The sequence below is a fragment of the Cupressus sempervirens genome, chromosome 4 (assembly GCF_028749045.1).
Source record: "Cupressus sempervirens isolate cs-2001-9-10 chromosome 4, ASM2874904v1, whole genome shotgun sequence".
NCBI lineage: Eukaryota > Viridiplantae > Streptophyta > Pinopsida > Cupressales > Cupressaceae > Cupressus > Cupressus sempervirens.
In genome coordinates this window covers 150,221,506-150,247,791 of record NC_143121.1, presented here as the reverse complement: position 1 = coordinate 150,247,791, position 26,286 = coordinate 150,221,506, and the positions used below count along the sequence as shown (strand labels likewise).

The following is a 26,286-nucleotide window of genomic DNA, read 5'->3' as shown; positions in this document are numbered from 1 at the left end:
ATCAATCTATTTTTCTTTTTGTGAATAAGGAATAGATGCAATCTTCTTTTGGTATCTCAGTAAAGAAAGAATATTGTGAGATCAAATTTTCTTCTTCTCTATTGATGTTCAATGAGAAGGAGACCCTAGGGAGAGAATACATGCACATGACATGGTTTTAGACACCTCATTCCAAAAAGAGTAAGATTCTAAGGACTCTTTTTCGAACCAATTTAAAGAGGGAAAGTTTGGATATATTGGCACTATTGCTAAGATTGAAAAGAAAGGAGGAGATTCTCAATTTCATTAAGGATCACTTCTTTGTGGTCTAGGTCAATGTGCTAAAGGATTGTAAAATGATCAGTCCCAAATTATATGTGAAGATATTTTCTCTTGGCTAAATTTGACAAAGGCATTTAGGCAATTCTTTATGTCTTCATATTTCATATATGCCCTAGCCACACATAATCTTTGGCTTGGTCTTCCCAGTATTGAGGACTTTTATCAAAACACCAAGGTGTATGAATAATATCATTCCATTGAAGGCCATTATTAAACCTCACCTTCCCAACAATCTCTACTAATATGTCAACTTCATTCAACCAATGAACCCAAGGCCACTATCAAAATTCAATTCCATTGAAGGCCATTATCAAACCTCATCTTCCCAAAAATCTCTACTATTAATCTCAATAGAATTTATGAAAATGTTGACAACATGATGAAAATAATTCATAGAATATCATGAAAATATAGAAATGAACATGAAAACTATAATAAATATTTGAGAAATTTTGAAAAATACTCTACAAAGTTATAAATATGTTTTAAAAATAATTGCAAAATATTCTAAAATTTTCAAAAATATTTGTAAATATTCTAAAAGAATTCAAAACATTAAAATAATGAAAATATTAAAATCCAAAAATGAATATTATTTAATCAATAAATTATCCTTTCTACACACACACACACACACACACACACACACACACACACACACACACACACACACACACATATTGGAGTATACACAAATGAGAATTACATAAAACACTGGACTTAACAAATCACACAATGAAAAGAAATTTATTATCCTAGTATAGAATAATGTCAATAAATTTGTATTATCCAAGCGACATCAATATCGATCAATTAGATCATTAGTCATATACATGGTATAATATGCTCAAAACCAGATTGTCTTGTCTTAGATGCACAATACTCCATTTTTGAAACCATGCATCATGGTCATAGTATTTTTTTTTAGTATTCACAATAATATCAATATGGTTATTGAATTTCTTGTTAAAGTGAGTCTTAATTTTTCATTGAATTATCTTTAATCATGTTCCTATGCTACTCAAGGATATAGACAAGTGATTAGAGTAGTAGGGATGGTTTATGGTCTTTCTTTTGTTTATTATTTATGGAATGCTTTAATGAAGTTAGGAGGTAAGTGTGTTTTAGGTATCTATGTTGGCACATTCATTTCGAAAAAGATCCTATGAAAGTTGAAGGTTTATTATACTTGATATTGTCACACATGTCTCAACCCTTAACACGCAAGTTTTAGAATAGATGAGAAAACACTACTTTTTTCCATAGTATGTCTATTACTTCAATAATCACTTTTGGCTAAGAAGAAATATTTAATTTTATTCTTATGATTTTGATTATCACATATTTATATTGTGATTGTGCACAATCATAAGCTTGAGAACCACTCTAAGATGAAAGAGAAGGACATTGTCTTCTCCAGTGATAGATTACTATTTTACATGGAACTAATTTCTTTTTCTTGACATTTCATATTTACAATATTACATGTGGTATTATATCTAGATAATAAATAAATGTTCTTGCATGGTTTATTCCAAGGGAAAATTATTAGCATAACTTGCAATATAGTAGGATTAGTAACCAATTTTTATATTGAATTTGACTAAGAACATTAAGAAGTGCTAAAATAAACATTCTAGAAGCTAGAATAAATAGAATCTATGACAAAATTATTTGATCAATAATAAAAATACAATATACCTTCATTCTATTGTACTATTTCTTAAATGATCCAATTCAAGAAAAATACATTTACCATTTAAATAATCTGTAATTAACATTTAGAAATTGTGAAAGAGAAATTATTCACATTTTCAAAAAATGAAATCTAACATTAGAACTATAGATTTGTTCTTACAACTGTACTTAACATATTACCTTCAATTGTTCATCACATGAATGTATGCATTTATATTATCTTTGGTAGCATTTTAACATTTTCATAGTCATTTATTTTGTAGCATACACTTAGAAAAAGCTTATAAGGGAGAATCTCAAACACAAATATGTCATTCATGGAAAAAGAACTCATTGTTAAATGATTTATAACTTGTGGAAATTAGATGGATGTGAAAGGGAAGGACTTTGAATTAATTCTATTAATTTTAAGGACAAGAATATGTGTGGGCATGTCTTTGGCATTGATTGGGGCCAAGTATCTATTTGGATGCCTATTTTAGAGCTCCTAATAGTTTCCTCTAAAAGATACTGTAATTGAGTTGACATGGGGACTTGTAAAGAAATAACTTCCATTGAAGACCATTATCATACCTCGCATTTCCCTCATCTCTATTGATATGCCAACTTCATCGACTGAGTGAACACAAAGTTTTCCCAAATATGCCATTTATTTGGCATTGTATGTTGCACCAATATAAGTCAAATTTCACCACTCTTCAATAGGTAGCTGATTTGGGGAAATCTCTTTACAATACTAATAGATTGGGTCATTCATAAATGGATCATAAGGTGCAACATGTCTATGCCAATATATGAAAGATATCACACTAAAAAAATTTTATAAAAAGGTTGAGAACATGATGAAAATAAAGCATAGAATATCGTAAAAATATATTGAAAATATTCATAAAATATATGAACAAACATGAAAACTATAATAAACATTTTGAGAAAAATGAAAAATATTATATAAAGCTATAAACATGTTTTGAAAATAACTACAAAATATTCTAAAATTTTCAAAAAAAATTGTAAATTAATCTAAAATAATTTTAAAAACTAAAATAATGAAAATTTCTAAAAAATTGAAAAATTAAAATCTAAAAAATAACATCATTTCATCACTAAATTATCCTTTACAGTGATATATATTGGAGTATGCACAAATGAAAAACACAAAAAATACTGGGCTTAACAAATCACACAATGACAAGAAAGTTATCATCGCATAGAATCATGCCAATAATTTTGTATGATCCAAGAAACGTCAATATCTATCAATCATCATTATTCTTATACATGTTATAGTTTGCTCAAAACTAAATTGGTTTGTCTTAGATGGATTCTAGTCCATTTTTGAAACCATGCATCATGGTCATAATAAATATTAGTAATATTCACAACAAGATCAATATGGTTGCTGACTACTTGTTAAAGCTAGTCCTAATATTTCTTTGATTTATCTTCAATCAAGTTCCTATGCTAGTCAAGTATATCAATAGGTGATTAGAGTAGCAAGAATGGTTCACAATATTGCATTTTTTTTATTGTTTATGGAATGATTTCATGAAGTTAGGAGGTAAGTGTATTTTGGGTATCTATGTTGGCACATTTATTTGGGAAAAGATCCTATGAAAGTCTAATGTTTATTATACTTATGATTGTCACACATATCTCAACCCTTAACACACAAGTTTTAGAATAGATGAGAAAACACTATTTTTTTCCCTAGTATGTCTATTACTTCATTAATCACTTTTGGCTAAGAACAAATATTTGATTTTATTCTTATCATTTTGATTCACATATTTATATTGTGATTGTACACAATCATAAACCTGAGAGCCACTCTAAGATGAAAGAGAAGGACATTGTCTTTCTTTTTCTTGACAGTTCATATTTACAATATTACTCATGGTATTTTATCTAGTTAATAGATAAATGTCCTTACATGATTTAATCTAAAGGAGAAATTATTAGCATAACTTGTTATATAGTAGGACTAGTAACCAATTTTTATATTGAACTTGACTAAGAACATTAAGAAGTGCTGAAATAAACATTCGAGAAGCTAGAATAAATAGAATCTATCACAAAATTATATGATCAATTAGACAAATACAATATATCCTTCATTCTATTCTACTATTGCTGAAATGATCCAATTCAAGAAAAAGACATTTGCCATTTATATAATCTGTAATTAACATTTAGAAATTATAAAAGAGAAATTATTGATATTTTCGCCTAACTAATTTCATTAGTATATTTAATATTTAACAATAAGTATCAAATTTCTTCTTCTATTAAAACCATATTAAAAGAACTATTCTCCTTTATTTTATTTTGATTCCTCACAACTACATAATTATTAAGCTATAGAAGTCACGGATAACGTGTTCTGACGTTTGAACATTTATAATGTGTCATCTCTATGTCATAAACATGTTCATCACATTTCCCTGTGCAGTTATATTTTATTTTCTACTACACGACATTTTCAAACTCATTTATTTTATCTTAAAAGAAGTTGGACAAGCTTATAATAGAGCTGTGGTCATACAAAACTCTTGCGTGCTCAGCCTAATCAAAATTAATTAGCGGTAGAGTTAGGACAAAGCCACAGCCACCGCATCCTCCATCGTGGCCAATACTTGGGAATCTTCCTCTGCTGAGTAGAAGCAAACAACCCCTGCATAGACTTCTATCATCTCTTTCAGAAATATAGGGCCCCATCATGCATCTCCAACTTGGTATCCGCCCAGTTTTGGTTATCAGTTCTTCAGATCTGGCAAAAGAATGCTTCACAACAAATGACAAAAGCTTCGCGCCCACTCACGGCTCTAGGAAAGTATCTAGGGTATGACTTTAAATTGTTATCTTGGGCTCCTTATGGTTCATACTGCCGAACAATCAGAAAGATTTGCAGGCTCCAACTCTTTACTGCAGAAAAAATCGAATCTTTCAGACATGTCCGGGAAGAGGAAATTTTCTTCCTAATCAGTTCCCTGTTCGAGAGTTGTCAGCGAGATATAAAAAGAGTTAACGTCAAGTCGAGGCTCTCAGATCTCACGTTTAATATCATTGTGCAAATGGTTGCCAGCAAGAGATTATCGCCAGATCTCTGTTCGGAGGAATCGGAAGATGCTCAGCACAACAAGGAGATGATAAAACAAAGTTCCTCGATAGCTGAAGCATTAGACTTCGGCTATTACTTGCCTTTTCTCAAGTGGGTCGTTCCAAATAAAACAGTGCGTGCAATGAAGATTATAAGCAAGAGAAGAGACGGGTTTCTGAAGATATTGCTTGACAATCACCGAGAGAAGAGAAGGTTGCATGCTCCAGACTTGATCTGAAGGCAAAGAGAAAGACAAATACATAGAAATAATACTACTGATTTTATTGTCTTACTGCTTTGCACAAATGCATTACATAAGGCCTCTATTTATAGAGATCTGAGAATACTCTAGAATACACATAGAACACTTTACACATATTATATTATATTATAATATTTCATGTATTAGAAACATGGGCGGCTTCTATACTGTAGCTGGGACGGTTGACTGTCTGCTATTTACTTTGGACGGTGGATGAACGGCTGAGTTGGGCTGGACGTGGGCTGGTTGTCTGTTATTAATGGCAGAAATTAATACCGCCAACTACCGCTAACACTCCCCCTTAATTTTTGTCATTAACAAATTTTGCATCTGTAATACCCAATTTCTCTCGCAGATATTCAAAGTTATTCTTTGATAATGGCTTAGTGAATATATCTGCCAATTGATCTTCAGATTTGCAGAATGCAAGGTAGATTTCTCCATTTAAACATAGTTGGATCAACATTTGAGCCCTTTTCTTCCTTGCTAAGTTTTGTTCCTATTGCAACTGGAGTTGACACTGGATTGCAATTCATCATTTTAAATATCTTTAAAACATCCTTTATATACTTGGATTGACAAATGAAGATACCTTTGTCACATTGAATAACTTCAATACTTAAGAAATATCTCATCAACCCCAAATCTATCATTTCAAATTTTTTCATCATTTCTGACTTGAACATGTCTACTGATAGATTTCCAGTGAATATCAAGTCATCAACATACAAGCATACAATCAAAATCTGACCTTCCTTGTTAGTCTTAACATATAACGTGGGCTCATTGTTACTTCTATTGAATTGATTACTTATCATGTATGAATCAATCCTCTTATACCAAGCCTTAGGAGTTTGTTTCAAACCATAAAGTGCCTTGTTTAGTTTATATACCTTGTTTTCATGCCCATTAATCTCATAACCAGGTGGTTGTTTAACATATACCTCTTCATCAAGAAAACCATTCAAAAAAGCTAATTTTACATCCATTTGATACACTTTCCAATCATTTTGTGCTGCTATTCCTAAAATAGTTCGAACTGTGTCAAGTCTAGCAACTGGAGCAAATGTTTCATTATAATCAACTCCATATTGTTGTGGAAAACCTATAGCAACTAGTCTTAATACACAGTTACAACTGCACCTTACAATTTTAAACTTTGCTTTGCAAAGCAAATCCACCAAACAAGTCTAAGCCAATGACATATAGCTTAAACAAACAATATTATAATGCTTATTTTCCCCTTTTAACTAATTTTTTTTTTTTTTAATCATTAGACTTCACTCCAAGAAATCAGCTCATACCTTTTTCAAACATTAAACTAGGATATTTTCTTCTCTTAATCTTGGTAGCCACTAGTCTCCAACTTTAGAAGCTGATAATGATCTGCAATCAAGAAAACATTAGAAGCTTCATTCACTGCTACAGCAGTTATACATATCAACACATAATTCATTTCCTCCTAGGCCAAGCTCTTCATGCTCTGATACCAATTTGAAGGCAAAGAGAAAGACAAATACACGGAAATAATATTGATTTTATTGCCTTACTGCCTTGCACAAATGCATTACATAAAGCCTCTATTTATAAAGATCTGAGAATACTCTAGAATACACATAGAACATTTTACACATATTATATTATATTATAATATTTCATGTATTAAAAATATGGGCAGCTTCTATACTGTAGCTGGGACGGCTGACTGTCTGCTATTTACTCTGGATGGTGGATGGATGGCTGAGTTGGGCTGGATGTGCGCTGGTTGTCTGCTATTAATGGTAGAAATTAATACCGCCAACTACTGCCAACATGATTGACGCCCTTATCTCTGCAATGGACAACGAGGAAATTCAGTCTGACAATAAGGACGATGTGGTGAAAGCCACCGCCTTGGTATGTTCTTTTATCACCCTCTCTCTACATATAGTATTTAGAATGTCTATCAATATAATAATTATTTATTCTTGAATGAGTTAAGCTTTAGTTGCCGTGTTGTGGACAAGGCATTGATCACAACACGCCCAAAAAAATTGATCTCAACTTATTTCCCTTTTAAGAGTCGCCCCTTGGTTTTGCAGACTACTATAAGCGGAGGTACTGAAACATCCTCTGTGACCATCGAGTGGGCACTGTCAACTCTAATGCAGCATCCGGACATTTTGTGTAAAGCACAGCAAGAGATTGATACACATGTCGGACGGGACCGAATAATGGAGGAATCTGATCTGCCCAAGCTGAAATATTTGCAGGCAATTGTGAAGGAAACTCTCAGATTTTATCCACCAATACCTCTACTGATTCCTCACGAATCAAGAGAGGACTGCACTGTTGGAGGATATCACATTCCCGCAGGGACGCAACTGTGGTGAATGTGTGGGCGATTCAACAGGACGCGGCAGTGTGGGAGCATCCCACGAAATTTGATCCTGAACGTTTTCTCAAGACTGGCCAAGAGATTGATGTGAAAGGGCAGGACTTTGAATTGTTTCCGTTTGGTTCAGGAAGGAGAACATGCTCGGGAATGTCATCGGCATTGATTGTCGTGAGCTATACATTAGGGCGTCTACTTCAGAGCTTCGAGTGGTTTGGTCCAGAGGGTAGTGTAATTGACTTGACAGTGGGGTGTGGGATCACAATACAAAAATCAAGTCCATTGGAGGTCACTATCAAACCTAGCCTGCCTCTCCATCTCTATTCATATGTTTGATTCATCAATGTTGCAAAGAGTTCTTTTATGCCTCTCGATAATGTTTTCCCAATTCGCATACTTCAATCCTAAGCTTGAATACTACTTTGAACAAGAGAAATAATGTTAAATTGGCTGCATATTAAGGATAATCTTTTTACTTAGTTCTATTAATTAAGAATATTAATGCATTTATTCGTCCCTGGCGTCCTACCAAAATACAGTGTGAATTACAATTTTCTATAGAAAATATTTTTTCCATTCAAATTTAAAACACTCTTATTGAGGCATCTAATTTTCGGGTAGTTTTTTATTTTTCCTTCCGACAAAATTGGTTTAAAAATAGCTAAAGCAGGCAGTGGAGCGTAAGAGGTTTTATTTGCACAGAATGTTGTAGGTGGCTATTGCATGCTTCCTTCCCTTAAAATTCATTTAACAATAGCTAGCGCAGTCAGTGGAGTGTAAGAGGTGTTATTTGCACAGTGAGTTGTATATCACTATTGCAATCTTCGGTGATAATTATGTTATTGTATTTCCTTTCCTTCTTATCATAGCTACTGAATGGGGTGTCGAGATTGGAGTTTTCAGTGACATGTTTCTTTGTTACGACAAGCCATTCCCATCTTGATGCATCTTTCAACTTTTCTTTGGGTCTCAGCTTCAGGATAATACGTATGGCTTCCTAGCTCACACGGCTCCATTTGCTTCCCTCTCCTGTAAATAGTAATGTGCTACTCCCGGTTCTCTTTGTTTCTATTTTTCGACATTCTATTGACTAAAATACATATAATGCATTTGTAATTTTGTACATGGAGTCCAAGGGAAAATATTTGCAGGACCTTGCATGTTCCTTTTCTCTCCATGATGCTTGTTGGCATCTGTATAAATTTTAGTGCATCGTCTAAGCATCATATTTGGATTGATGGGAGACTAAAACAATGTGTTAAGGTTTTTCTCTTTGAATCCCTTTGTCGAAACCCCTCAAACTTCTTCCAACAGTCTGGTAAAGACTAGGACATGTGTGGATGTTTTTGAATTTACTCTAATTCTAGGGTCTTTGTCGCTTATTCTCCTTAGGGTTTTTGAAAAATAGTTGATTGTATGATGTCTATTTTTATTTGCATAATAAGCTCACTTTCTGCATTGTAAAATAGGGTTCTCAAGTCTATGTCCACTGGTCTTGGTTTTAATCTTAACACTAGTATCTCCCAAACAACCTTTGAAGCATGTAGGTGTAGGTATCTACACCATATAATCACAAGGTCTTATTGTTGTTGTATATTCCTTCACTATAATATATAGGGTTCAAGGAAATAGCCCATAACACAACAAATAACATAATAATTATTTTTACAAACTATAATATTAATCTCGATTTAGGTCTACTATCCAAAAAAAAAAGAGATAAAAGGCTTACAAATTTTGATATATTGAATTTATGAGAAAAAAATTCTGATTAAAGTTTGGGGGTTAAAGTGCTGAAGAGAATAAGATGTATTCATTGCAATAAAAGAAAGAAACTACTATTTTATGGAGTTAGTTTTTTTTTTTACAAAAGAAGTTTATGTATTTTGGTATGAGAGAGTTGCCACAAAGATGAATGATAGCCAAAGATATCATAGACTTTAAATGTGTAGGGTTTCCTTATGATTGAAGGGCATGTGTTTCTACTATTGAATTGAAGGCTACTAGACACCTTCTAAAACCTCAACCTCTTACCTTTCATGTGTTTGTAACACTTGCTCTGTGATTCAATTCCCCAAATTTCTACCTTACCATCTCGTTTAGATTGTAAAATATATACACTCTATATCAGTAGCAACAACAATAACTTTTACGGGTTGTGAAGAAATTGATACAACAAAAAATATTCCAATTCAAAGTAATATAACTAGAAATATATCCAACTTTTAACATTTGACAGTCAACTAGTAAATAATCCTTTAGTTTAAAAGGAAAAATACCTTCATTTCATTTGAAATGTCAATGAAATAAATTTAGAGAATTAAAATTTAATACCAATACATGACCAAAGAACATGAATAATTCCAAGCTAGGAACATGATAAATATAAATCTTTTTAACTTTTACATATGAGCTAGGGCTTGCCTCTAAGAAAATAAATAAAGTGTACCTACTAGAGTAATAATGGCCTTATTAAGGTGGAAAACTTTACTTGTAAGGATATTGTTGAATCAAATACAAAAAGCCTTGCACACATTACAAAGGTATCTACACCTACCTCCCCACATAGCTAATAATTAGAAATACATGCCCCCCTTATGTGAGGAACAAGTTTTGAGAGTAATAGTGTATGTTTGATGATATAGAAAAATTCTAAACAATATACTTACAATAGAAATATCACACACATTTGACTAGATGATGCATAGAATGCAATTTAAATATTTAATTTTGTACATAATTGTCTCTTCTATTGGTTTTCATTAATATATCAAGTCTTCTAAAACTAGACAACCATATTTTACCAATGTATAAAATAAAATGGTTTTATAAAGCCATAATGCTATAGTATCAAACCTTATTTCATGACAGTGCCTCAATAGATTTGTTTGTCATTTTCAGTTACACAATAAGATGAACTTCTGCATTGCCTTTAGGGTTCTCAAGTCCATTGATTCTGAACTCTAAAATGCCTGTGCTATTCTTCTTATTACACTACCTCTAGTAGGTAGTTATGCTTGTTACATTCCACAAGGACACAGTGACTAGGTGAGAATGCAATCATTCCACCTTAAAAAGTTGGCCATGCAAGGAAACTTGGAACAAAGAATATACATGTTTCCACATAACCCATAATAAATCTGAAATAAACATGCAATTAAAATAACTTAGAATCCACATGCAAGAGAATAGACAACATACCCACAAAAATTTATGAGACAAGATATACCTTGGGAAACCCTTATTGAGGGAAAAACCCAGCATACAAAATCATCCATCACCATGTATTATTCAACAAAAATACCATTGCAATACAACCATGGAAGCCTTCAAAGAAATAGCCACCACCAAGCAATCCATGTGAACAAGCATGAATCCACACATTCCATGCTATGCTTCCAACCTTCACAAATGCTCCCTTGGCTAACCTATCAAGTCTAGTCCCACTCAACTCTTTCCTTTTGCCTTTCTTTCTTTTATCTTGTGTCTACAACTACCATTGTGGTTTCCTATATTGTATGAAGTCCCACAAAATCACAAAGTGGTATTACATAAACCATGTGCTACATAACCCATTGACCCCACATTTAATATTAGAAATTTAATTCTTTTTTCCAATATTAAATAATTATATGAAATATTATAATTGTGTTTCAATATAGCTCATCAAGTATATCCCATTGGAATCTTTACATGCTGCATGTCCATCTAGGTGCAACATTACATAATAACATAAAATAATGCAATGTGTACAATACCCATTATCTCAACAATCTCCCACTTGTTGTATATATTGCATAGGGTCAATCTACAGCCACATAAATGAACAAGGGAATAATCTCTCCTAACACGTCCAGCATCATGGATCAAAGTACATGAAGTGCTCCATCCTAGTACCCACAACAAAATCAAAGTATCCGACATCTTAAACATGAATAATCTCACCTCTTATTATGCCACTGCCACCAAACATACATAGAAGCCATCCAAAGAGAAAACCACCTAATCTATTGCATTAGCAGATCATAAAATCCTATACCAACTAAAATGCCAAGCACAAAAACTTGATCAAAAGGCAATCACATGTATCCATAGTTAAAATATCCATATTTGAAATAGCACCCAAACAAGTTCCAAACCCATCCAACTATCTATACCTCTAAAGGTATACCAAGTGAATCTCACATCATCAACATATCCAATCTATAACCTACAATCACAAACCTCAAGAGAAATACCTAGCACATATATATTAATATGCTCCCACTACAAAAGATAATATCAAATCTATAACTAATCCACTCACAATATCTCAAATAAGTGAATCCATGTAGTCTCAAGGACATCCACAACACATAAAACAATAACCTGCGAAAACAATTCTCATAAAATATCTCCAATAGTCTCCCAAGCTCTCCATAACTAACAGAGGAAAAAGATAAAGGAATAACCATTTCAGCTCTCACATGACATACATGAGCACAAATCAGTGATCACAATCTCCAACCAATCTCAAAACCAATGTAAGCAAAACCAAAACATCTAGGAAGATAACCAAGACCAAAGAGAAACCATGCAAATCATAACCTATATCGTGTCCCTCTACACACACCTCTACATGTAAATTGTGCATGTATGATCTCCTCCATAAAACCCCAACAAGAAGCCTCAACAACACCCAAACCATACCATATAACTAATCATGTATGTAAGCCTCTCACAAGAAGATCAAAGTCACAAATCATTCCTAATCCAAGGAATATGCCCAATATAGAACCATCTCCTAAACTCAACTAGCATAAAAACATATGGAAATGGAGATAACCAGTGCTAATTCACCTTTCCAATGAACCCTCTAGATATAAATTAAGTACCATAGCTCAAGATCCATATCCATGAAAGATAAGAATAAATATAATGCACTCAAAAGAAACAATGGGCTATACCTATAATGTAACAAATTGCCAAGTAGATAAAGAGTGGGGAATAAGAATGCTCATCAAGATATCCAAGTCTCCAACCAAGATGCATCTAAAAAAAATCTCCTCTCAAGTCATTTAAGGTGAATGACTCTCGGACTTCCTACTGAAACCAAATAATTATCCCAACAAATAATTCTCTAATCTAAGAGAAATGAACATCACCACTATCTCTACGTATCAATGAGTTCTTGTAAATAATCAATCCATGCCAACTCCAAATTCAGTATATGAAATATCTAGCAAATGATCAATTTACTCAATACTAAGAAACTAAACCAAGATCAATGTCAAAGTTTGAACCATGGCCTTGGGAACATAAACATGATAACATCATCTAAACCATCTCAACCAAAGAGATAACACGCTCCATATAAATAATCTATAATATGTCAAAACTCTAAACACATATCAAGAGTATACTATGACATTAAAATGAAATCATCCTAACACCAACGATAACATGTCAAATGAAAGTATAAACCACACATTTACCAAGAACCCCATTAGTCCTCAAGATGTAACCATCTCCACACACCACGAAGAAAACCATCTGCACATACCATGAAGAACCATCTCCATACACCATGAAGATAACTAAGAACCCCATGAGTCCTTAAGATCTAACCATCTTCACACACCATGAAGATAACCAAGTGCACCATGAAAATGTTAAAGATACTTCTGTAGCAATAGGATCTAAGACAAATTTTCAACATCTGCAAACACTCAATTAATGTATCAATGCCAAAAATTCCCACTCAACTATGGTACCAAGTCACTTATAGCATCACAAAATCTATCTCCTGCATGAAGATCCTCTAGGTCTATAGACACAACCAAAGTGTCAATACCAAGTGAACCAACATCTCCAAACCAAGAAGATACAATCTAAACTAGGAACTAATCCCGCATTGTCACCTCATCACTATCACAAGCTCCTACTAAACTATGTATCCAAGCTATCCATGATTTCATGATTAAAAAATCATCCTCTAACCATGAGAATCAACCTAGGCATCAAACAATCAAAGAACTCGAAGTGCACATCATGAGCTCCTCAAAAGAAACCTAATAACCATGATCCTCAACCAAGAAGATATACCACGATAACCAAATTAGAAATCCAAGCCAATGAACATCAAGGATGTAGTTGTATATCAAATCATGTCATGCCAAAATCTATGGCACCATCATCACATCTATGAATCGAGCATCTAAATCTCAATGTGTCCAACCTATTAGCATAAAATAGTTGACCACAATTCTCCACCATGACTATACCTGGTAACAAAATCTCATCCCTTTTATATGAAGAAAAAAATTGAAAATCATTGACTTAAGGCATAAAAAACTCAAATCTAAGCCACCACTATGAATATGCATCAATAATGAAAAATCAGTGGGGAAAGACAACCCATAACCAAGCCATCAATGTAACCTATAATTATAGACTGCCTACAACATTGCACAACTCGTAGACCCAACAAGCCATCATACATATCCAAATGAAAAACTAATAACCATATCATCATGAGACAATCTAAACTATGAACTAAGTATACAATGACATCAAATCTTATATCTCCAAAATACACAATGTCATAAACTCACAATGCCACCATAGTCAATATATATCATAAACTATTCAAATTAATATATCACTAAATAAAGCATGCCAAACCTACACCAAATTTGAACTAATGTGTAGAGCTGTCCAAGAACTTTCTGTTGACTATTTCATGTCCAAAATCTAACTCTGTACACCCAAGTTTTGCCCTAATTTGTGCTCAAAATAAATAACATCTAATTTTTGGGCTCTTAAAACTTAAAAAAAGTCAAAATCATAAAATAAAATTTATACCAAGCTGCAGTGCTCTGAATTATCTTTCCAATGCCTATAAGAAATCTAAAATCAAATATATTGAGAGAAAGTTATGGACATTTTACCAAGACAACATTTTTACCATTTTCACTACGTTTTTTTTTTTTGTGATGAAAATTCTAATGGGATTAAATTTGATGACCATCACAGGCCAAACTAGGGCATATTATTTATCAATATTTATGGAAATGTTGAACCAAATCCAATAGTGAGGTCTATTTTTTCCTAGGAGGTAATCTCTGTAAGATCCCTCTAAAAGCCTCATTTAAATTAAACATATAGTAAAAATCAATTTGACAAACAATTTCACATGTCCAAAATCTACTAGCATCCCATCATAACAAAAAATCCAAAACAATCAAATCTGCAATAAACAACTCATATATCTTGCCATTTATATTATCCTCTCATGCATTCCCATCGATTCAATTTAGGATTGCAACAATAAAACCATAGCTCTAATATGACTTGTAAGGAATCTTGCAACAAATAATACAATTGTTTCCACATAACCCATAACAGATCTAAAATAAAAATGCAATTAGAATCACTTAGAATCCACATGCAATAGAATAGACAAAATACCCACAAATATTACATAAGATATACCCTAGGAAACCCTCATTAAGGGAGAAACCTAGCCTCCAAAAGCATCCATCACCCTGTATTATTCAACAAAAACACCATTTCTATACAACCATGGAAGCTTTCAAAGCTAGAGCCACCACCAAGAAATCCATGTGAATAAGCATGAATCCACACATCCCATGCTATGCTTCCAACCTTCACAAATACTCCCCCAGCTTACCTGTCAAGCCTTGTCACACTCGACTCTTGCCTTTTTCCCTTCTATCTTTTATCTTGCCTCTACAACTACCCTTGTGGCTGCTTATATAGTAGCAATTATCACAAAACCACCAAGTGGTATTACATAAATCATGTACTAAAACTATGTGCTACCTAACCCATTGACCCCACATTTAATATTGAAACTTTAGTTCTTTTCTCCAATATTAAATAATTACATGAAATATTATCACAATGTTTTAATACAACACATCAAGTATATTCCAAGAGAATCTTTACATGTTGCACATTCATATAGGTGTAACATTACATAATAAAATAATACAATACAATATAACAATATTATGCAATGTGTGTAACACTTATTATCTCAACAGGCTACTCATTTTTTTTTTAGCATATTTTTCATTGTATATATGTTTCTTTGATTGCAAATATTACATTTGTGGATGAACTTAGGAAAAATATAAAAATCATCAACCTACCAATGTAAGACATAAATATAAGCTTTTGAATATTTAGATAGGTGCAATGTGAACTGTTTAACTATCTAAGTAAATGCATTTCATTTGAATTAAAGTGAAACCATCTTCTTCTTGTACAATCATTTGGTAATATGAAATTAAAGTTCCTGTAGAGACAAGGTTTTGTTTATGTATTATTACTTCTATTAGAACTAAATACAAACCAAGTTCTTACTTCTTTGGTATAATTTCCTAGTATTTAGTATTAGTAACATAAGTCTTCATAGGTAACTATCACTTGAAATGCCTAACTTCATTTGCACATTGTGTAGGTTATACATACCTTCCTCAATTACACACCTTCCTCAATTCCTACCATTTTACTAACATATAGTTACTATAGATTAACTTTTCTAGATGAAGCGATCTTATAGATATTGATGACTTTTATGACTAGGACATATTGAGATAGCACTTGAAAATTATAAAATATTTTGATTAGCTATAGAGTCTAGGAAGAAATTTTTAATACTTCCAAAAATCAACACCTAATTTCCTAAAGATAGATCTTTAATACATGAAGCTATTAGCATTTTCTTAGCCTAGAAAGCTATCTTCATAAACATGAAGAATTAGGAGTATCATAAGTGTTGAGATAATGGGTGTTGCACACATTGCATAATATTGTTATTTTATTATTTTATTTTTTATTATGTAATGTGGTGCCTAGATGGACGTGCAACATGTAAAAGATTCCCATGGAATATTCTTGATAGTTGTATTGTAACATTGTGATAATATTTGATGTAATTATTTAATATTGGGGGAAAGAATTAAATGCCCAATATTAAATGGGGGGTCAGTGGGTTAGGTAGCACATTGTATTAGCACATGGTTTATGTAATACCACTTAGTGGTTTTGTGGGACTTGCTACTATATAAGCAGCCACAAGGGTAGTTGTTGTAGAGAGAGAAAGAGAGTGACAAGGAGAAGACAAAAGGCAAGAGTCGAGCGGGACAAGGCTTGACAGGTTAGCCAAGGGAACATTTGTGAAGGTTGAAAGCATGGCATGGGATGTGTGGATTCATGCTTGTTCACATAGTTTGCTCGGTTGTGGCTATGGCCATGAAGGCTTCCATGGTTGTATGGCAATGGTATTTTTGCTGAATAATACATGATGATGGATGCTTTTGGAGGCTGGGTTTTTCCCTCAATGAGGGTTTCCCAGGGTATATCTTGTGTCACAATTTTGTGGGTATGTTGTCTATTCTCTTGCATGTGAATTTTAATTTCATGTTTATTTTAGATTTATTATGGGTTATGTGGAAACGGTTATATTATTTGTTGCCAAGTTTCCTTACAAGTGGTATCAGAGCTATGGTTTTATTATTGTAACCCTAGATTAAATCCATGGGAATGCATGAGAGGATAAAAGAAAAGGGCAAGATATATGAATAATTATTGCAGATCTGAGGACTTTGGATTTGCTGTTATGATGGGATGTTAAAAGATTTGGGCATGGGAAATTGTTGGATAAAAAGGTTTTTCGGATGTCTTCATTTAAATGAGAGTTTTTGGGGGGTAGCTTGCAGAAATGACCTCCTGGGTAAAAACAGACCTCACCATTGGATCCGGGTCGACATTTCCATAAAATTTGATATATAATATGCCCTAGTTTGGCCATGTTCAGAGGAAATGAAAGAGTTTTTTAGTTTCAGCCCGTGATGGCCGTCAAATTTAATCCCGTCGGAATTTTCGTCACTGAAAAAATAAAAAATGAAAAATCGTACTGAAAATGGTAAAAAGACTGTCTTAGTAAAACGGCCATAACTTTCTCTCAGAATATCGAATTTCAGAGTTCTTATAGGCGTTGGAAAGCTAATTCAGAGCACTACAAGATGGTGTAGGTTTGGTTTTTTGATTTTAAAATTTTGTCAGGTTTTCAGAGCCCTAAAGTCAGATGTTATTTATTTTGAGCACGGATTAGGGCATAACTTGGGCATATGGAGTCAGATTTTGGACTTCGAGTAGTCAACGGAAAGCTCTTGGAGAGCTCTACACATTGGTTCAGATTTGGTGCAGGTTTGGCATGATTTATTTGTTGATATATTTATCTGAACAGTTTATAGACATATTTTGACTATGGTAACATTGTGAGTTTATGGCATTGGAGATTTAAGTTTTGATGTCATTGTATACTCAAGGTTGGTCTCATGATGATATGGTTATTAGTGTTTGGTTTGGATATGCATGATGACTTGTTGGGTCTACAAGTTGTGCAGTGTTGTAAGCGGTCTATACTTACAGGTTGCATTTATAGCTTGGTTATGGGTTGTCTTTGCCCATTGATCTTTCATTATTGATGCATATTCAGATTAGTGGCTTGGATTTGGGTTGTCTATGCCCTAAGTCACATGATTTGCTGATTTTATCTTCATGTTGAAGGGATGCAATGTTGTTACCAGGTACAGTCATGGTGGAGGATTGTGGTTGACTATGCTGACAGGTTGGACACTTTGAGAGCCAGATGCTCAGTTCATGGATGTGATCATGGTGTCATGGATTTTGGCACGACATGATTGGTTATACAGGTACATCCTTGATGTTCTTTAGCTTGGATTTCTGATTTGGTTATGGTGGTATATCTTCTTGGTTGAGGATCATGGTTATTTGGTTTCTTTTGAGGAGCTCATGATGTGCACTTTGAGTTCTTTGATGGTTTGATGCCTTGGTTGATTCTCATGGTTAGAGGATGGATTTTTTCATCATGATGTCATGGATAGCTTGGATACACGGTTTAGTGAGAGCTTGTGACAGTGATGGGGTGACAGTGCAGGATTCGTTCCTGGTTTGATTTGGATCTTCATATAGAAGATGGATTTTATGATGCCATAGGTGACTTGGTACCACAATTGAGTGGGAGTTTTTGGCATTGATATATTTATTGAGTGTTTGCAGATGTTGGAGGTTTGTCTTAGATCCTGTTGCTGCAGAAGCGTCTTTGACATTTGCATGGTGCACTTGTTATCTTCATGGTGTGTGAAGATGGATAGATCTTGAGGACTCATGGAGTTCTTGGTTATCTTCATGGTATGTGGAGATGGTTTTCTTCATGGTGTGTGGAGATGGTTGCATCTTGAGGACTCACAGGGTTCTTGGCAAAGGTGTGGTTTATGCTTTTATTTGGCATGTTATCCTTGGTGTGAGGATGGTTTCATTATTATGTCATGGTATACTCTTGATACGCGTTTAGAGTTGTGACATGTTATGGTTTGTTCATATGGAGCATGTTATCTCTTTGGTTTAGATGGTAAGATCATGTTGTCATGTTTATGTTCCTGAGGCCATGGTTGGAACTTTGACATTGATCTTGGTTTAGTTTCTTGGTATTGAGTACACTGATCATAAGCTGGATACTTCATGATATTGCTATGTTGCATTTGGAGTTGGCATGGATTGATTGGTTACAGGTGCTCATGGATACTTAGAGACGGTGGTGACGCTGATTTCTCTTGGATTAGAGAAGTATTTGTTGAGACGGTTGATGGTTTCAGCAGGAAGTCCGAGGGGCAGTCACCTGATATGGACTTGAGAGGAGATTGTTCTTAGATGAGTCTTGGTTGGAGACTTGGGTATCTTGATGAGCATTCTCATTCCCCACTCTTGGTCTACTCGGCAGTTTGCTACTTGAGAGGTATAGCCCATTGTTTCTCTCAGTTACATTATATTTATGCTTGTCTTTCATGGATATGGATCTTGAGCTATGGTACATGAGTTAGTTCTGGAGGGTTCATTTGAGAGATGGTTTAGCATTGGTTATCTCCATGTGCATATGTTGTTATGCTGGTTGAGTTTGGGAGATGGTTTTATATTGGGCATTTTCCTTGGATTAGGAATGGTTATTCCTTGGTTTAGGAATGTTTTTATTGAGTTTGATCTTCTTGTGAGAGGCTTACATCCATGATTAGCTATATGGTATGGTTTGGGTGTTGTTGAGGCTTCTTATTGGGGTTTTATGGAGGAGATCATACTTGCACAGTTTACATCTAGAGGTGTGTGTAGAAGGACATGATACAGGTTTGATTTGCATGGTTTCTCTTGGTCTTGGTTATCTTCCTGGATGTTTAGTTTTGCCTACACTGGATTTGAGATTGGTTGGAGATTGTGATCACTGGTTTGTGCTCATGTATGTCATGTGAGAGATGACATGGTTATTACTTTATCTCTTTCCTCTGTTAGTTGTGGAGAATTTGGGAGAGCATTGGAGACTTGTTATGAGAGTTGTTCTTGCAAGATAGTAGTTTATGTATTGTGGATGTCCTTGATACTACATGGATTCACTTCTTTGAGATGTTGTGAGTGGATTGGTTATAGATTTGACATTATCTTTTGCAGTGGGAGCTTCTTGGTATATATGTGGCAGGTATTGCTCTTGAGGCTTGTGATTGCAGGTTATAGATTGGATATGTCAGTGATATGAGATTCACTTGTTATACCTTTGAGGTATGGATAGTTGGATGGGTTTGGCACTTTGCTGTGAGTGCTATTTCAGCTATGGATATTTTGACAACTACAGATACATGTGATTACCTTTGGATCAGGTTTTTGTGCTTGGAATTTCAGTTGGTACAGGATTTTATGATCTTCTAATGCAACAGGTTGGGTGGCTTTCTCTTTGGATGGCTTCTATGTATGTCCAGTGGGAGTGGCATAATAGGAGGTCAGATCATTCATGTTCGAGATGCTGGATACTTTGATTTTGTTGCGGGTACCAGGATGGAGCACTTGGTGTATTTTGATTCATGATGGTGGATGTGCTGGGAGGGATTGTTCTCTTGTTCATTTATGTGGCTACAGATTGACCCTATGCAATGTATACAACAAGTGGGAGATTGTTGAGATAATGGGTGTTGCACACATTGCATAATATTGTTATTTTATTATTTTATTTTTTATTATGTAATGTGGTGCCTAGATGGACGTGCAACATGTAAAAGATTCCCATGGAATATTCTTGATAGTTGTATTGTAACATTGTGATAATATTTGATGTAATTATTTAATATTGGGGGAAAGAATTAAATGCCCAATATTAAATGGGGGGTCAGTGGGTTAGGTAGCACATTGTATTAGCACATGGTTTATGTAATACCACTTAGTGGTTTTGTGGGACTTGCTACTATATAAGCAGCCACAAGGGTAGTTGTTGTAGAGAGAGAAAGAGAGTGACAAGGAGAAGACAAAAGGCAAGAGTCGAGCAGGACAAGGCTTGACAGGTTAGCCAAGGGAACATTTGTGAAGGTTGAAAGCATGGCATGGGATGTGTGGATTCATGCTTGTTCACATAGTTTGCTCGGTTGTGGCTATGGCCATGAAGGCTTCCATGGTTGTATGGCAATGGTATTTTTGTTGAATAATACATGATGATGGATGCTTTTGGAGGCTGGGTTTTTCCCTCAATGAGGGTTTCCCAGGGTATATCTTGTGTCACAATTTTGTGGGTATGTTGTCTATTCTCTTGCATGTGAATTTTAATTTCATGTTTATTTTAGATTTATTATGGGTTATGTGGAAACGGTTATATTATTTGTTGCCAAGTTTCCTTACAATAAGTATAGTTTTCCATTTCCAATCATGTAAGTGATTTTATAAGATTTTATGTTTGTAGTTTGGTCATAAAGGAACTAGAGACATGGTTCTATTAGAAATCTTAATAGGAAACAAGATATTGGGAGGGGGCAGGGGGAGGGGGTGAATCAAGATCTATAATACTTTTTATTGATAAAACAATTCACACCTAATCCATCTCATATATCAAATCATATACCATATAAACATGAACATGTAATGCTGAAATGAAATCTATCTGAGTGTAAAATCCATGAAAATCATCAACACACAACACAATGATTTTGGCTACCTAGAAACACTTCAATATGAAGGTAAAACTAGGGTGGGGATGAAATCCACAAATCTTCACTATTTTTCTTGTACTGTATGAACTCCTTTAAAACTTAGCCTTCCTTTGTTCTATACTTAGCCAATTTTGTCCTTCACTTTTATTCTATTTATATACTTACTCCTCATTATGATTCTAGGGTAGGAACCATTCCTAAATAGATGATCCTCAAAAGTTCTAGATTAGGATCAACAATCCATATTTCATCCTTTTTTCTCCATTCTAATTTTTTGATTGGTTACTCTTCTTGCCTAGGGATTAATACCATAAACAAAAAGTGCAATCTCCTCCTTAATTGTCTCTTCAATCTTTAGATGTCATGTAAAGGTCAGATAGAATGATTTATATAAGTGTTTGTGCAAATTACAAACTCACATGTCAATACTAGTTTACTCAACACTTGAAAGTTCTAACACTCAATCATAACTAACATTCATGTTTTCACTCGACCTCAACATATTATGTTCATCCGATAATGACTAACTTTCTACTTTCTTGGTCTCAATTGTATTAATTGAGTTATAAGTATTCTCAATGTCAAGTGGGGTGCTTGGAAACCTTTGACTTTTTTAGCATGTGTTGACAAATAAACAAGTTGTTAGTAGCTTGGCCTTGTTTAGATGATGTGGTCACATTTATAACTATATAACACTACCTTAGAAATGACTAAGTGCTAGACACTAATTAGGAAACTTAGTCTTAGAGATCAACAATCTCTCCCTTTGACATTAGTGGCAAAAAAACTTGGTCACAACATAGCTTTCCATGTAAAACTAATACTCCATTTGAGACTATAAATCAATCTACTATAATTTTATATTTTCTATACAATATGTACATGTCTCTCTGAAAACTCTGATGCAGTTCCATTTGATAATTCTATTGCTAATTTTTATCATTTTCTATATTTCCCCTTGTTATTTCTAGGTATTCCCCCCTTTAATATATTTTCTACTTGGTTTTGTCACTAATAGCTTGGGGTTTGTTGTGGCTATGTTGTACTTATCAAAAAATATTTAATGAGGAGACAAAAAAACCTTCAAGTCCTTCATTCCATTAATCTCTTGCATATTCCACGACTTGAATATGAATCTCTAGCTTGGCAGCTAGATTAATCAAGCTCTCAATAGTTGAAAGATGTGTGTCTTTCTTCAATAGAATTTGAGCTATAGATGATTCCTTTTGAATAATCTCCAAATGTGGTATTAGCATGATTTAAATAGAAATCAATTTTTTCCTCAGGCCACTATCTCTAGCCAATAACTCGACTAACCTTTGTTGACCAAATGTCAACTTATGATATGAAGATGAGGTTGAACTTGCATCCTTGCCTAGTGAGTGTGAACATGCCCTCATATCTACCTAAATCATATTAATTGATCGTTGACTCTCTAATGGGAAAAAATCAACATCAACAAGTTTCATATATAAAGAATGAATAATCTTCAAAATTTATTCTTTCTGATAGACTAAACTAGAAAGATCAACTTGTCTACATAAAAGTTCACTAGAGACTTTCTCCAAAACTCTACACTTGAACTTTTTGTCAAACCATTATATCAATTTATCATTGGTCTCAATATCATCCATTTGAACTTTTTCAATTATATACAGTAACTGATCCAAAGTTGGATGTTGACTATTAACATTAGTGATTCCAAATACATCAATGTGAATATCTTTAATGCTATGTAATACCTACTTCTTTTTGTTCTCTCTTCTCAACTATTTTTGTTTTTCCTTATGGCTTAACAAAGTCAAAAAATCTTGCATTTTTTCCAATGTGAAATCATTTAATTCATACATGGGAAAGTGATTCTGTCACCTACACTTATTGACTATTTTGTCATCTCATCTGATTATGCCACTATCTAAGATTAAGGTTTTATCACTAGGTAGTGTTAGCTGCAATTGTTTACCCTTTTTAATTGATCTAGATATATGTTCATGCTCCTGTTGAGTAGACATAACCTATTATTCAAGTGTAAAAATTAGTATCTTAGCTTACTTGGCACTCAACCGTTGTATAAGAGCTTGTGTGGCCTCTGGTTCTTTGGATTATCCTTCCAATTATTTTTCTTTCTCTTCTTCAAACTTCTCAACTGTATGACCCTTTGGGATACAAGTAAATTATGGAAACAAATTATAGCCTTTCCTTGTTGCTCAACAATTATATCTACAGTAACTGATGTAACATAAAAAATATTATTTTTGGCACTTTCAATCCTTGGATAATTGTTGATTTGTAATAATACTAGATTAGTGCTTGGTAGAGCTATATTTGATTCAAAATTTTTTTAGGTCTTCTTTAGTCAACACATTTTGATCCTACAGTGTTGAATAAGGAATTTCTTCAATTATGATAACATCTTGTTGTTCACTCCCTTATACTAATTGCTTGATTTCCTCTATAATCTTTGCAACTTTTTTTGCATCATCCTCTTCTTCATCAACTTCATCACCTCTTTCTTCTCCTTCCTTATCTCCTTTACCAGTTGATGGAATAACCAACCCAATTGCTTCCTTCCATATATTTATTCTCTCTTGTTGAAGTTCATGAGCTTTATTCATCAAAATTTTATAAGCCTTCTCCTCTGGCACACATTTATTCACAAAATATTTTAGGGAAATAGGCATATGTGTCTTTACTAAATCTAAGATTGTTTGTGCTAACATGGTCTCCCTTATCTCTCTTTCAATGGATAGTATCCAGTTCCACTTAGCATCAACTTTATTACACAAAGTTTATGGAATACCTTCTCCTAAATCTATAGGTATGTATTTTAATTATATCATCATATCTATCATGGATTTTGTGGTGTGGATCCTAATCAAACTTGGAGGTTTATTCAGTGCAGTTTCCCCCCATATTATTTCTATGGGGGTTTGGGGGTAGTGCCCAAAAGATGGGGTCAAGGAGTAATGCCCCTAAAGACAAAAATGATGTTATATTGGCAAAAGCATAGGCTTCTATTTTTCTATTAGATGAATTATTCTAGCCCTAATTTTGTAAGTGGCAAAAGTTTGTATAAAATGGCTTAGGGTTAAGGATTTCATAATGTATGGTAATATTGTAGCTTCTTATGGTAGTATTGAACTATAAGGAATTGCCAATTGTAATCATTGGATAATAATAATAGAGGACTTTTTATTGGTGGATGTAGCCTAGGGGTTGGGTGAGCCACATTAAATCTTTGTGTCTTGTGTTATCTTCTATGCTATCTATTATTTTGTGGTATTGGCTACATTTACATGTAACTATTATTTATGTTCATGGTTAACCCTAATAGTGGGGTTTTCAAGCATCTCCTTGTCTACTTTACTTAAATAATAATAAAATAATTTCATTGAATCTTCTTAAACTTTCTAACTTAGTAATCTCTTGACATACCTATTCTAAAATTATTGGAGGTTGTCTCGAAACAATCTAAAATTCTCTCAAATCATTAGACTTTTATTTCTTCATCATCTTCTTCCTCCTTTAGTACAACTAATTTTATCTTTGGCCTCTTACGTAAGTTTTTCTTTTGTGAACTAGTTGGCTTCCCCTTTGTTGGAATTTCTTTTGGTGTAGCAACTAGGAGCTAAGTTGTCTTGATTCTTGTTAATACTCTACCTTTTGGATTTTGTTGTGTAACAACCTTCTGCACATCTTTTCTGAGATATTCTTTCACCTTTGGATAAACAATTATAATTTTCTTGTTCTATTTTTCCTTAAGCTTGGTAAAAGCTAGCTCTTTTCCTTTAGATTCCTTGGCTTCAGATATATGTTTTGATCGTTCCCCCTTTCAATCTTTACCCTCAAGACCTTTGATTATCTTTTTTATTTTCTTTTCTTTCTTGAGCTCACTTGTATCTATATGTATTTGATCCTTTATTTTTTCATATGTGTCAATGGCTCAGCATTCACATTAACATCCTCTAAAAAATGTGGAGTCACTACTAATATGACTTCATCATTATTCACCTCATAAGGTATTGGCCTTAACCACACAACTCTAGGTAGTACAATTGAGGCATAAATATATTTTTTGTCTGCCATGAAACATACATCATCAGAATACTTATCCCCCAAAGATTTAGGAATCCATATATGATTTCTCATTTTATTCTTGAATTTCTCAAAATAGTTATCCGTAATTTCCTCAATTTTTTAAATTTTAGTTGACCTATCAAGTCATTTATTTTTTGCATGGGTGGCCTACTCCTATCTCATGCTATTGTACTGATGATAGGAAATGGATTTTTTCAATAAAAATATATACAAACTAACAGGGATCCAAAATTAAATGATGTATTTTCTAATTTCCTTAAAGCTCCAAGATTCTCTGTCAATTGTTAGAATTGTAGCTTAGAAAGATCATAACTATGATCCTTTTAAACAATTTTGTAACCTAGGACCACTATAATGAATGACACACTATTCATTCAACTTC

General features: G+C 33.6%; 2 protein-coding genes across 2 annotated transcripts; both read left to right on the top strand.

Annotated features, from left to right (window-relative positions):
* Positions 1–4,814: 4,814 nt before the first annotated feature.
* On the top strand, positions 4,815–5,357 carry LOC149560409 (cytochrome P450 81Q32-like). The gene has a single exon (XM_089827603.1). The coding sequence runs from the start codon at positions 4,815–4,817 to the stop codon at positions 5,355–5,357; it is 543 nt and encodes a 180-aa protein (XP_089683729.1).
* A 1,860-nt stretch (positions 5,358–7,217) lies between these two features.
* Positions 7,218–8,091, top strand: LOC149560408 (cytochrome P450 82A1-like). Its single transcript, XM_089827602.1, has 3 exons — positions 7,218–7,277; positions 7,463–7,711; positions 7,774–8,091. The coding sequence occupies exons 1-3, from the start codon at positions 7,218–7,220 to the stop codon at positions 8,089–8,091; spliced, it is 627 nt and encodes a 208-aa protein (XP_089683728.1).
* The last annotated feature ends 18,195 nt before the right edge of the window (positions 8,092–26,286 follow it).

Bases quoted from the DNA above. Each gene is read 5' to 3' on its own strand.
- LOC149560409 (XM_089827603.1), top strand. From the start codon at position 4,815: ATGACAAAAGCTTCGCGCCCACTCACGGCTCTAGGAAAGTATCTAGGG.
- LOC149560408 (XM_089827602.1), top strand. From the start codon at position 7,218: ATGGACAACGAGGAAATTCAGTCTGACAATAAGGACGATGTGGTGAAA. The intron at 7,278-7,462 runs GTATGTTCTTTT...TTGGTTTTGCAG, and splicing joins TGGTGAAAGCCACCGCCTTG to ACTACTATAAGCGGAGGTAC. The intron at 7,712-7,773 runs GTTGGAGGATAT...GCGATTCAACAG, and splicing joins AATCAAGAGAGGACTGCACT to GACGCGGCAGTGTGGGAGCA.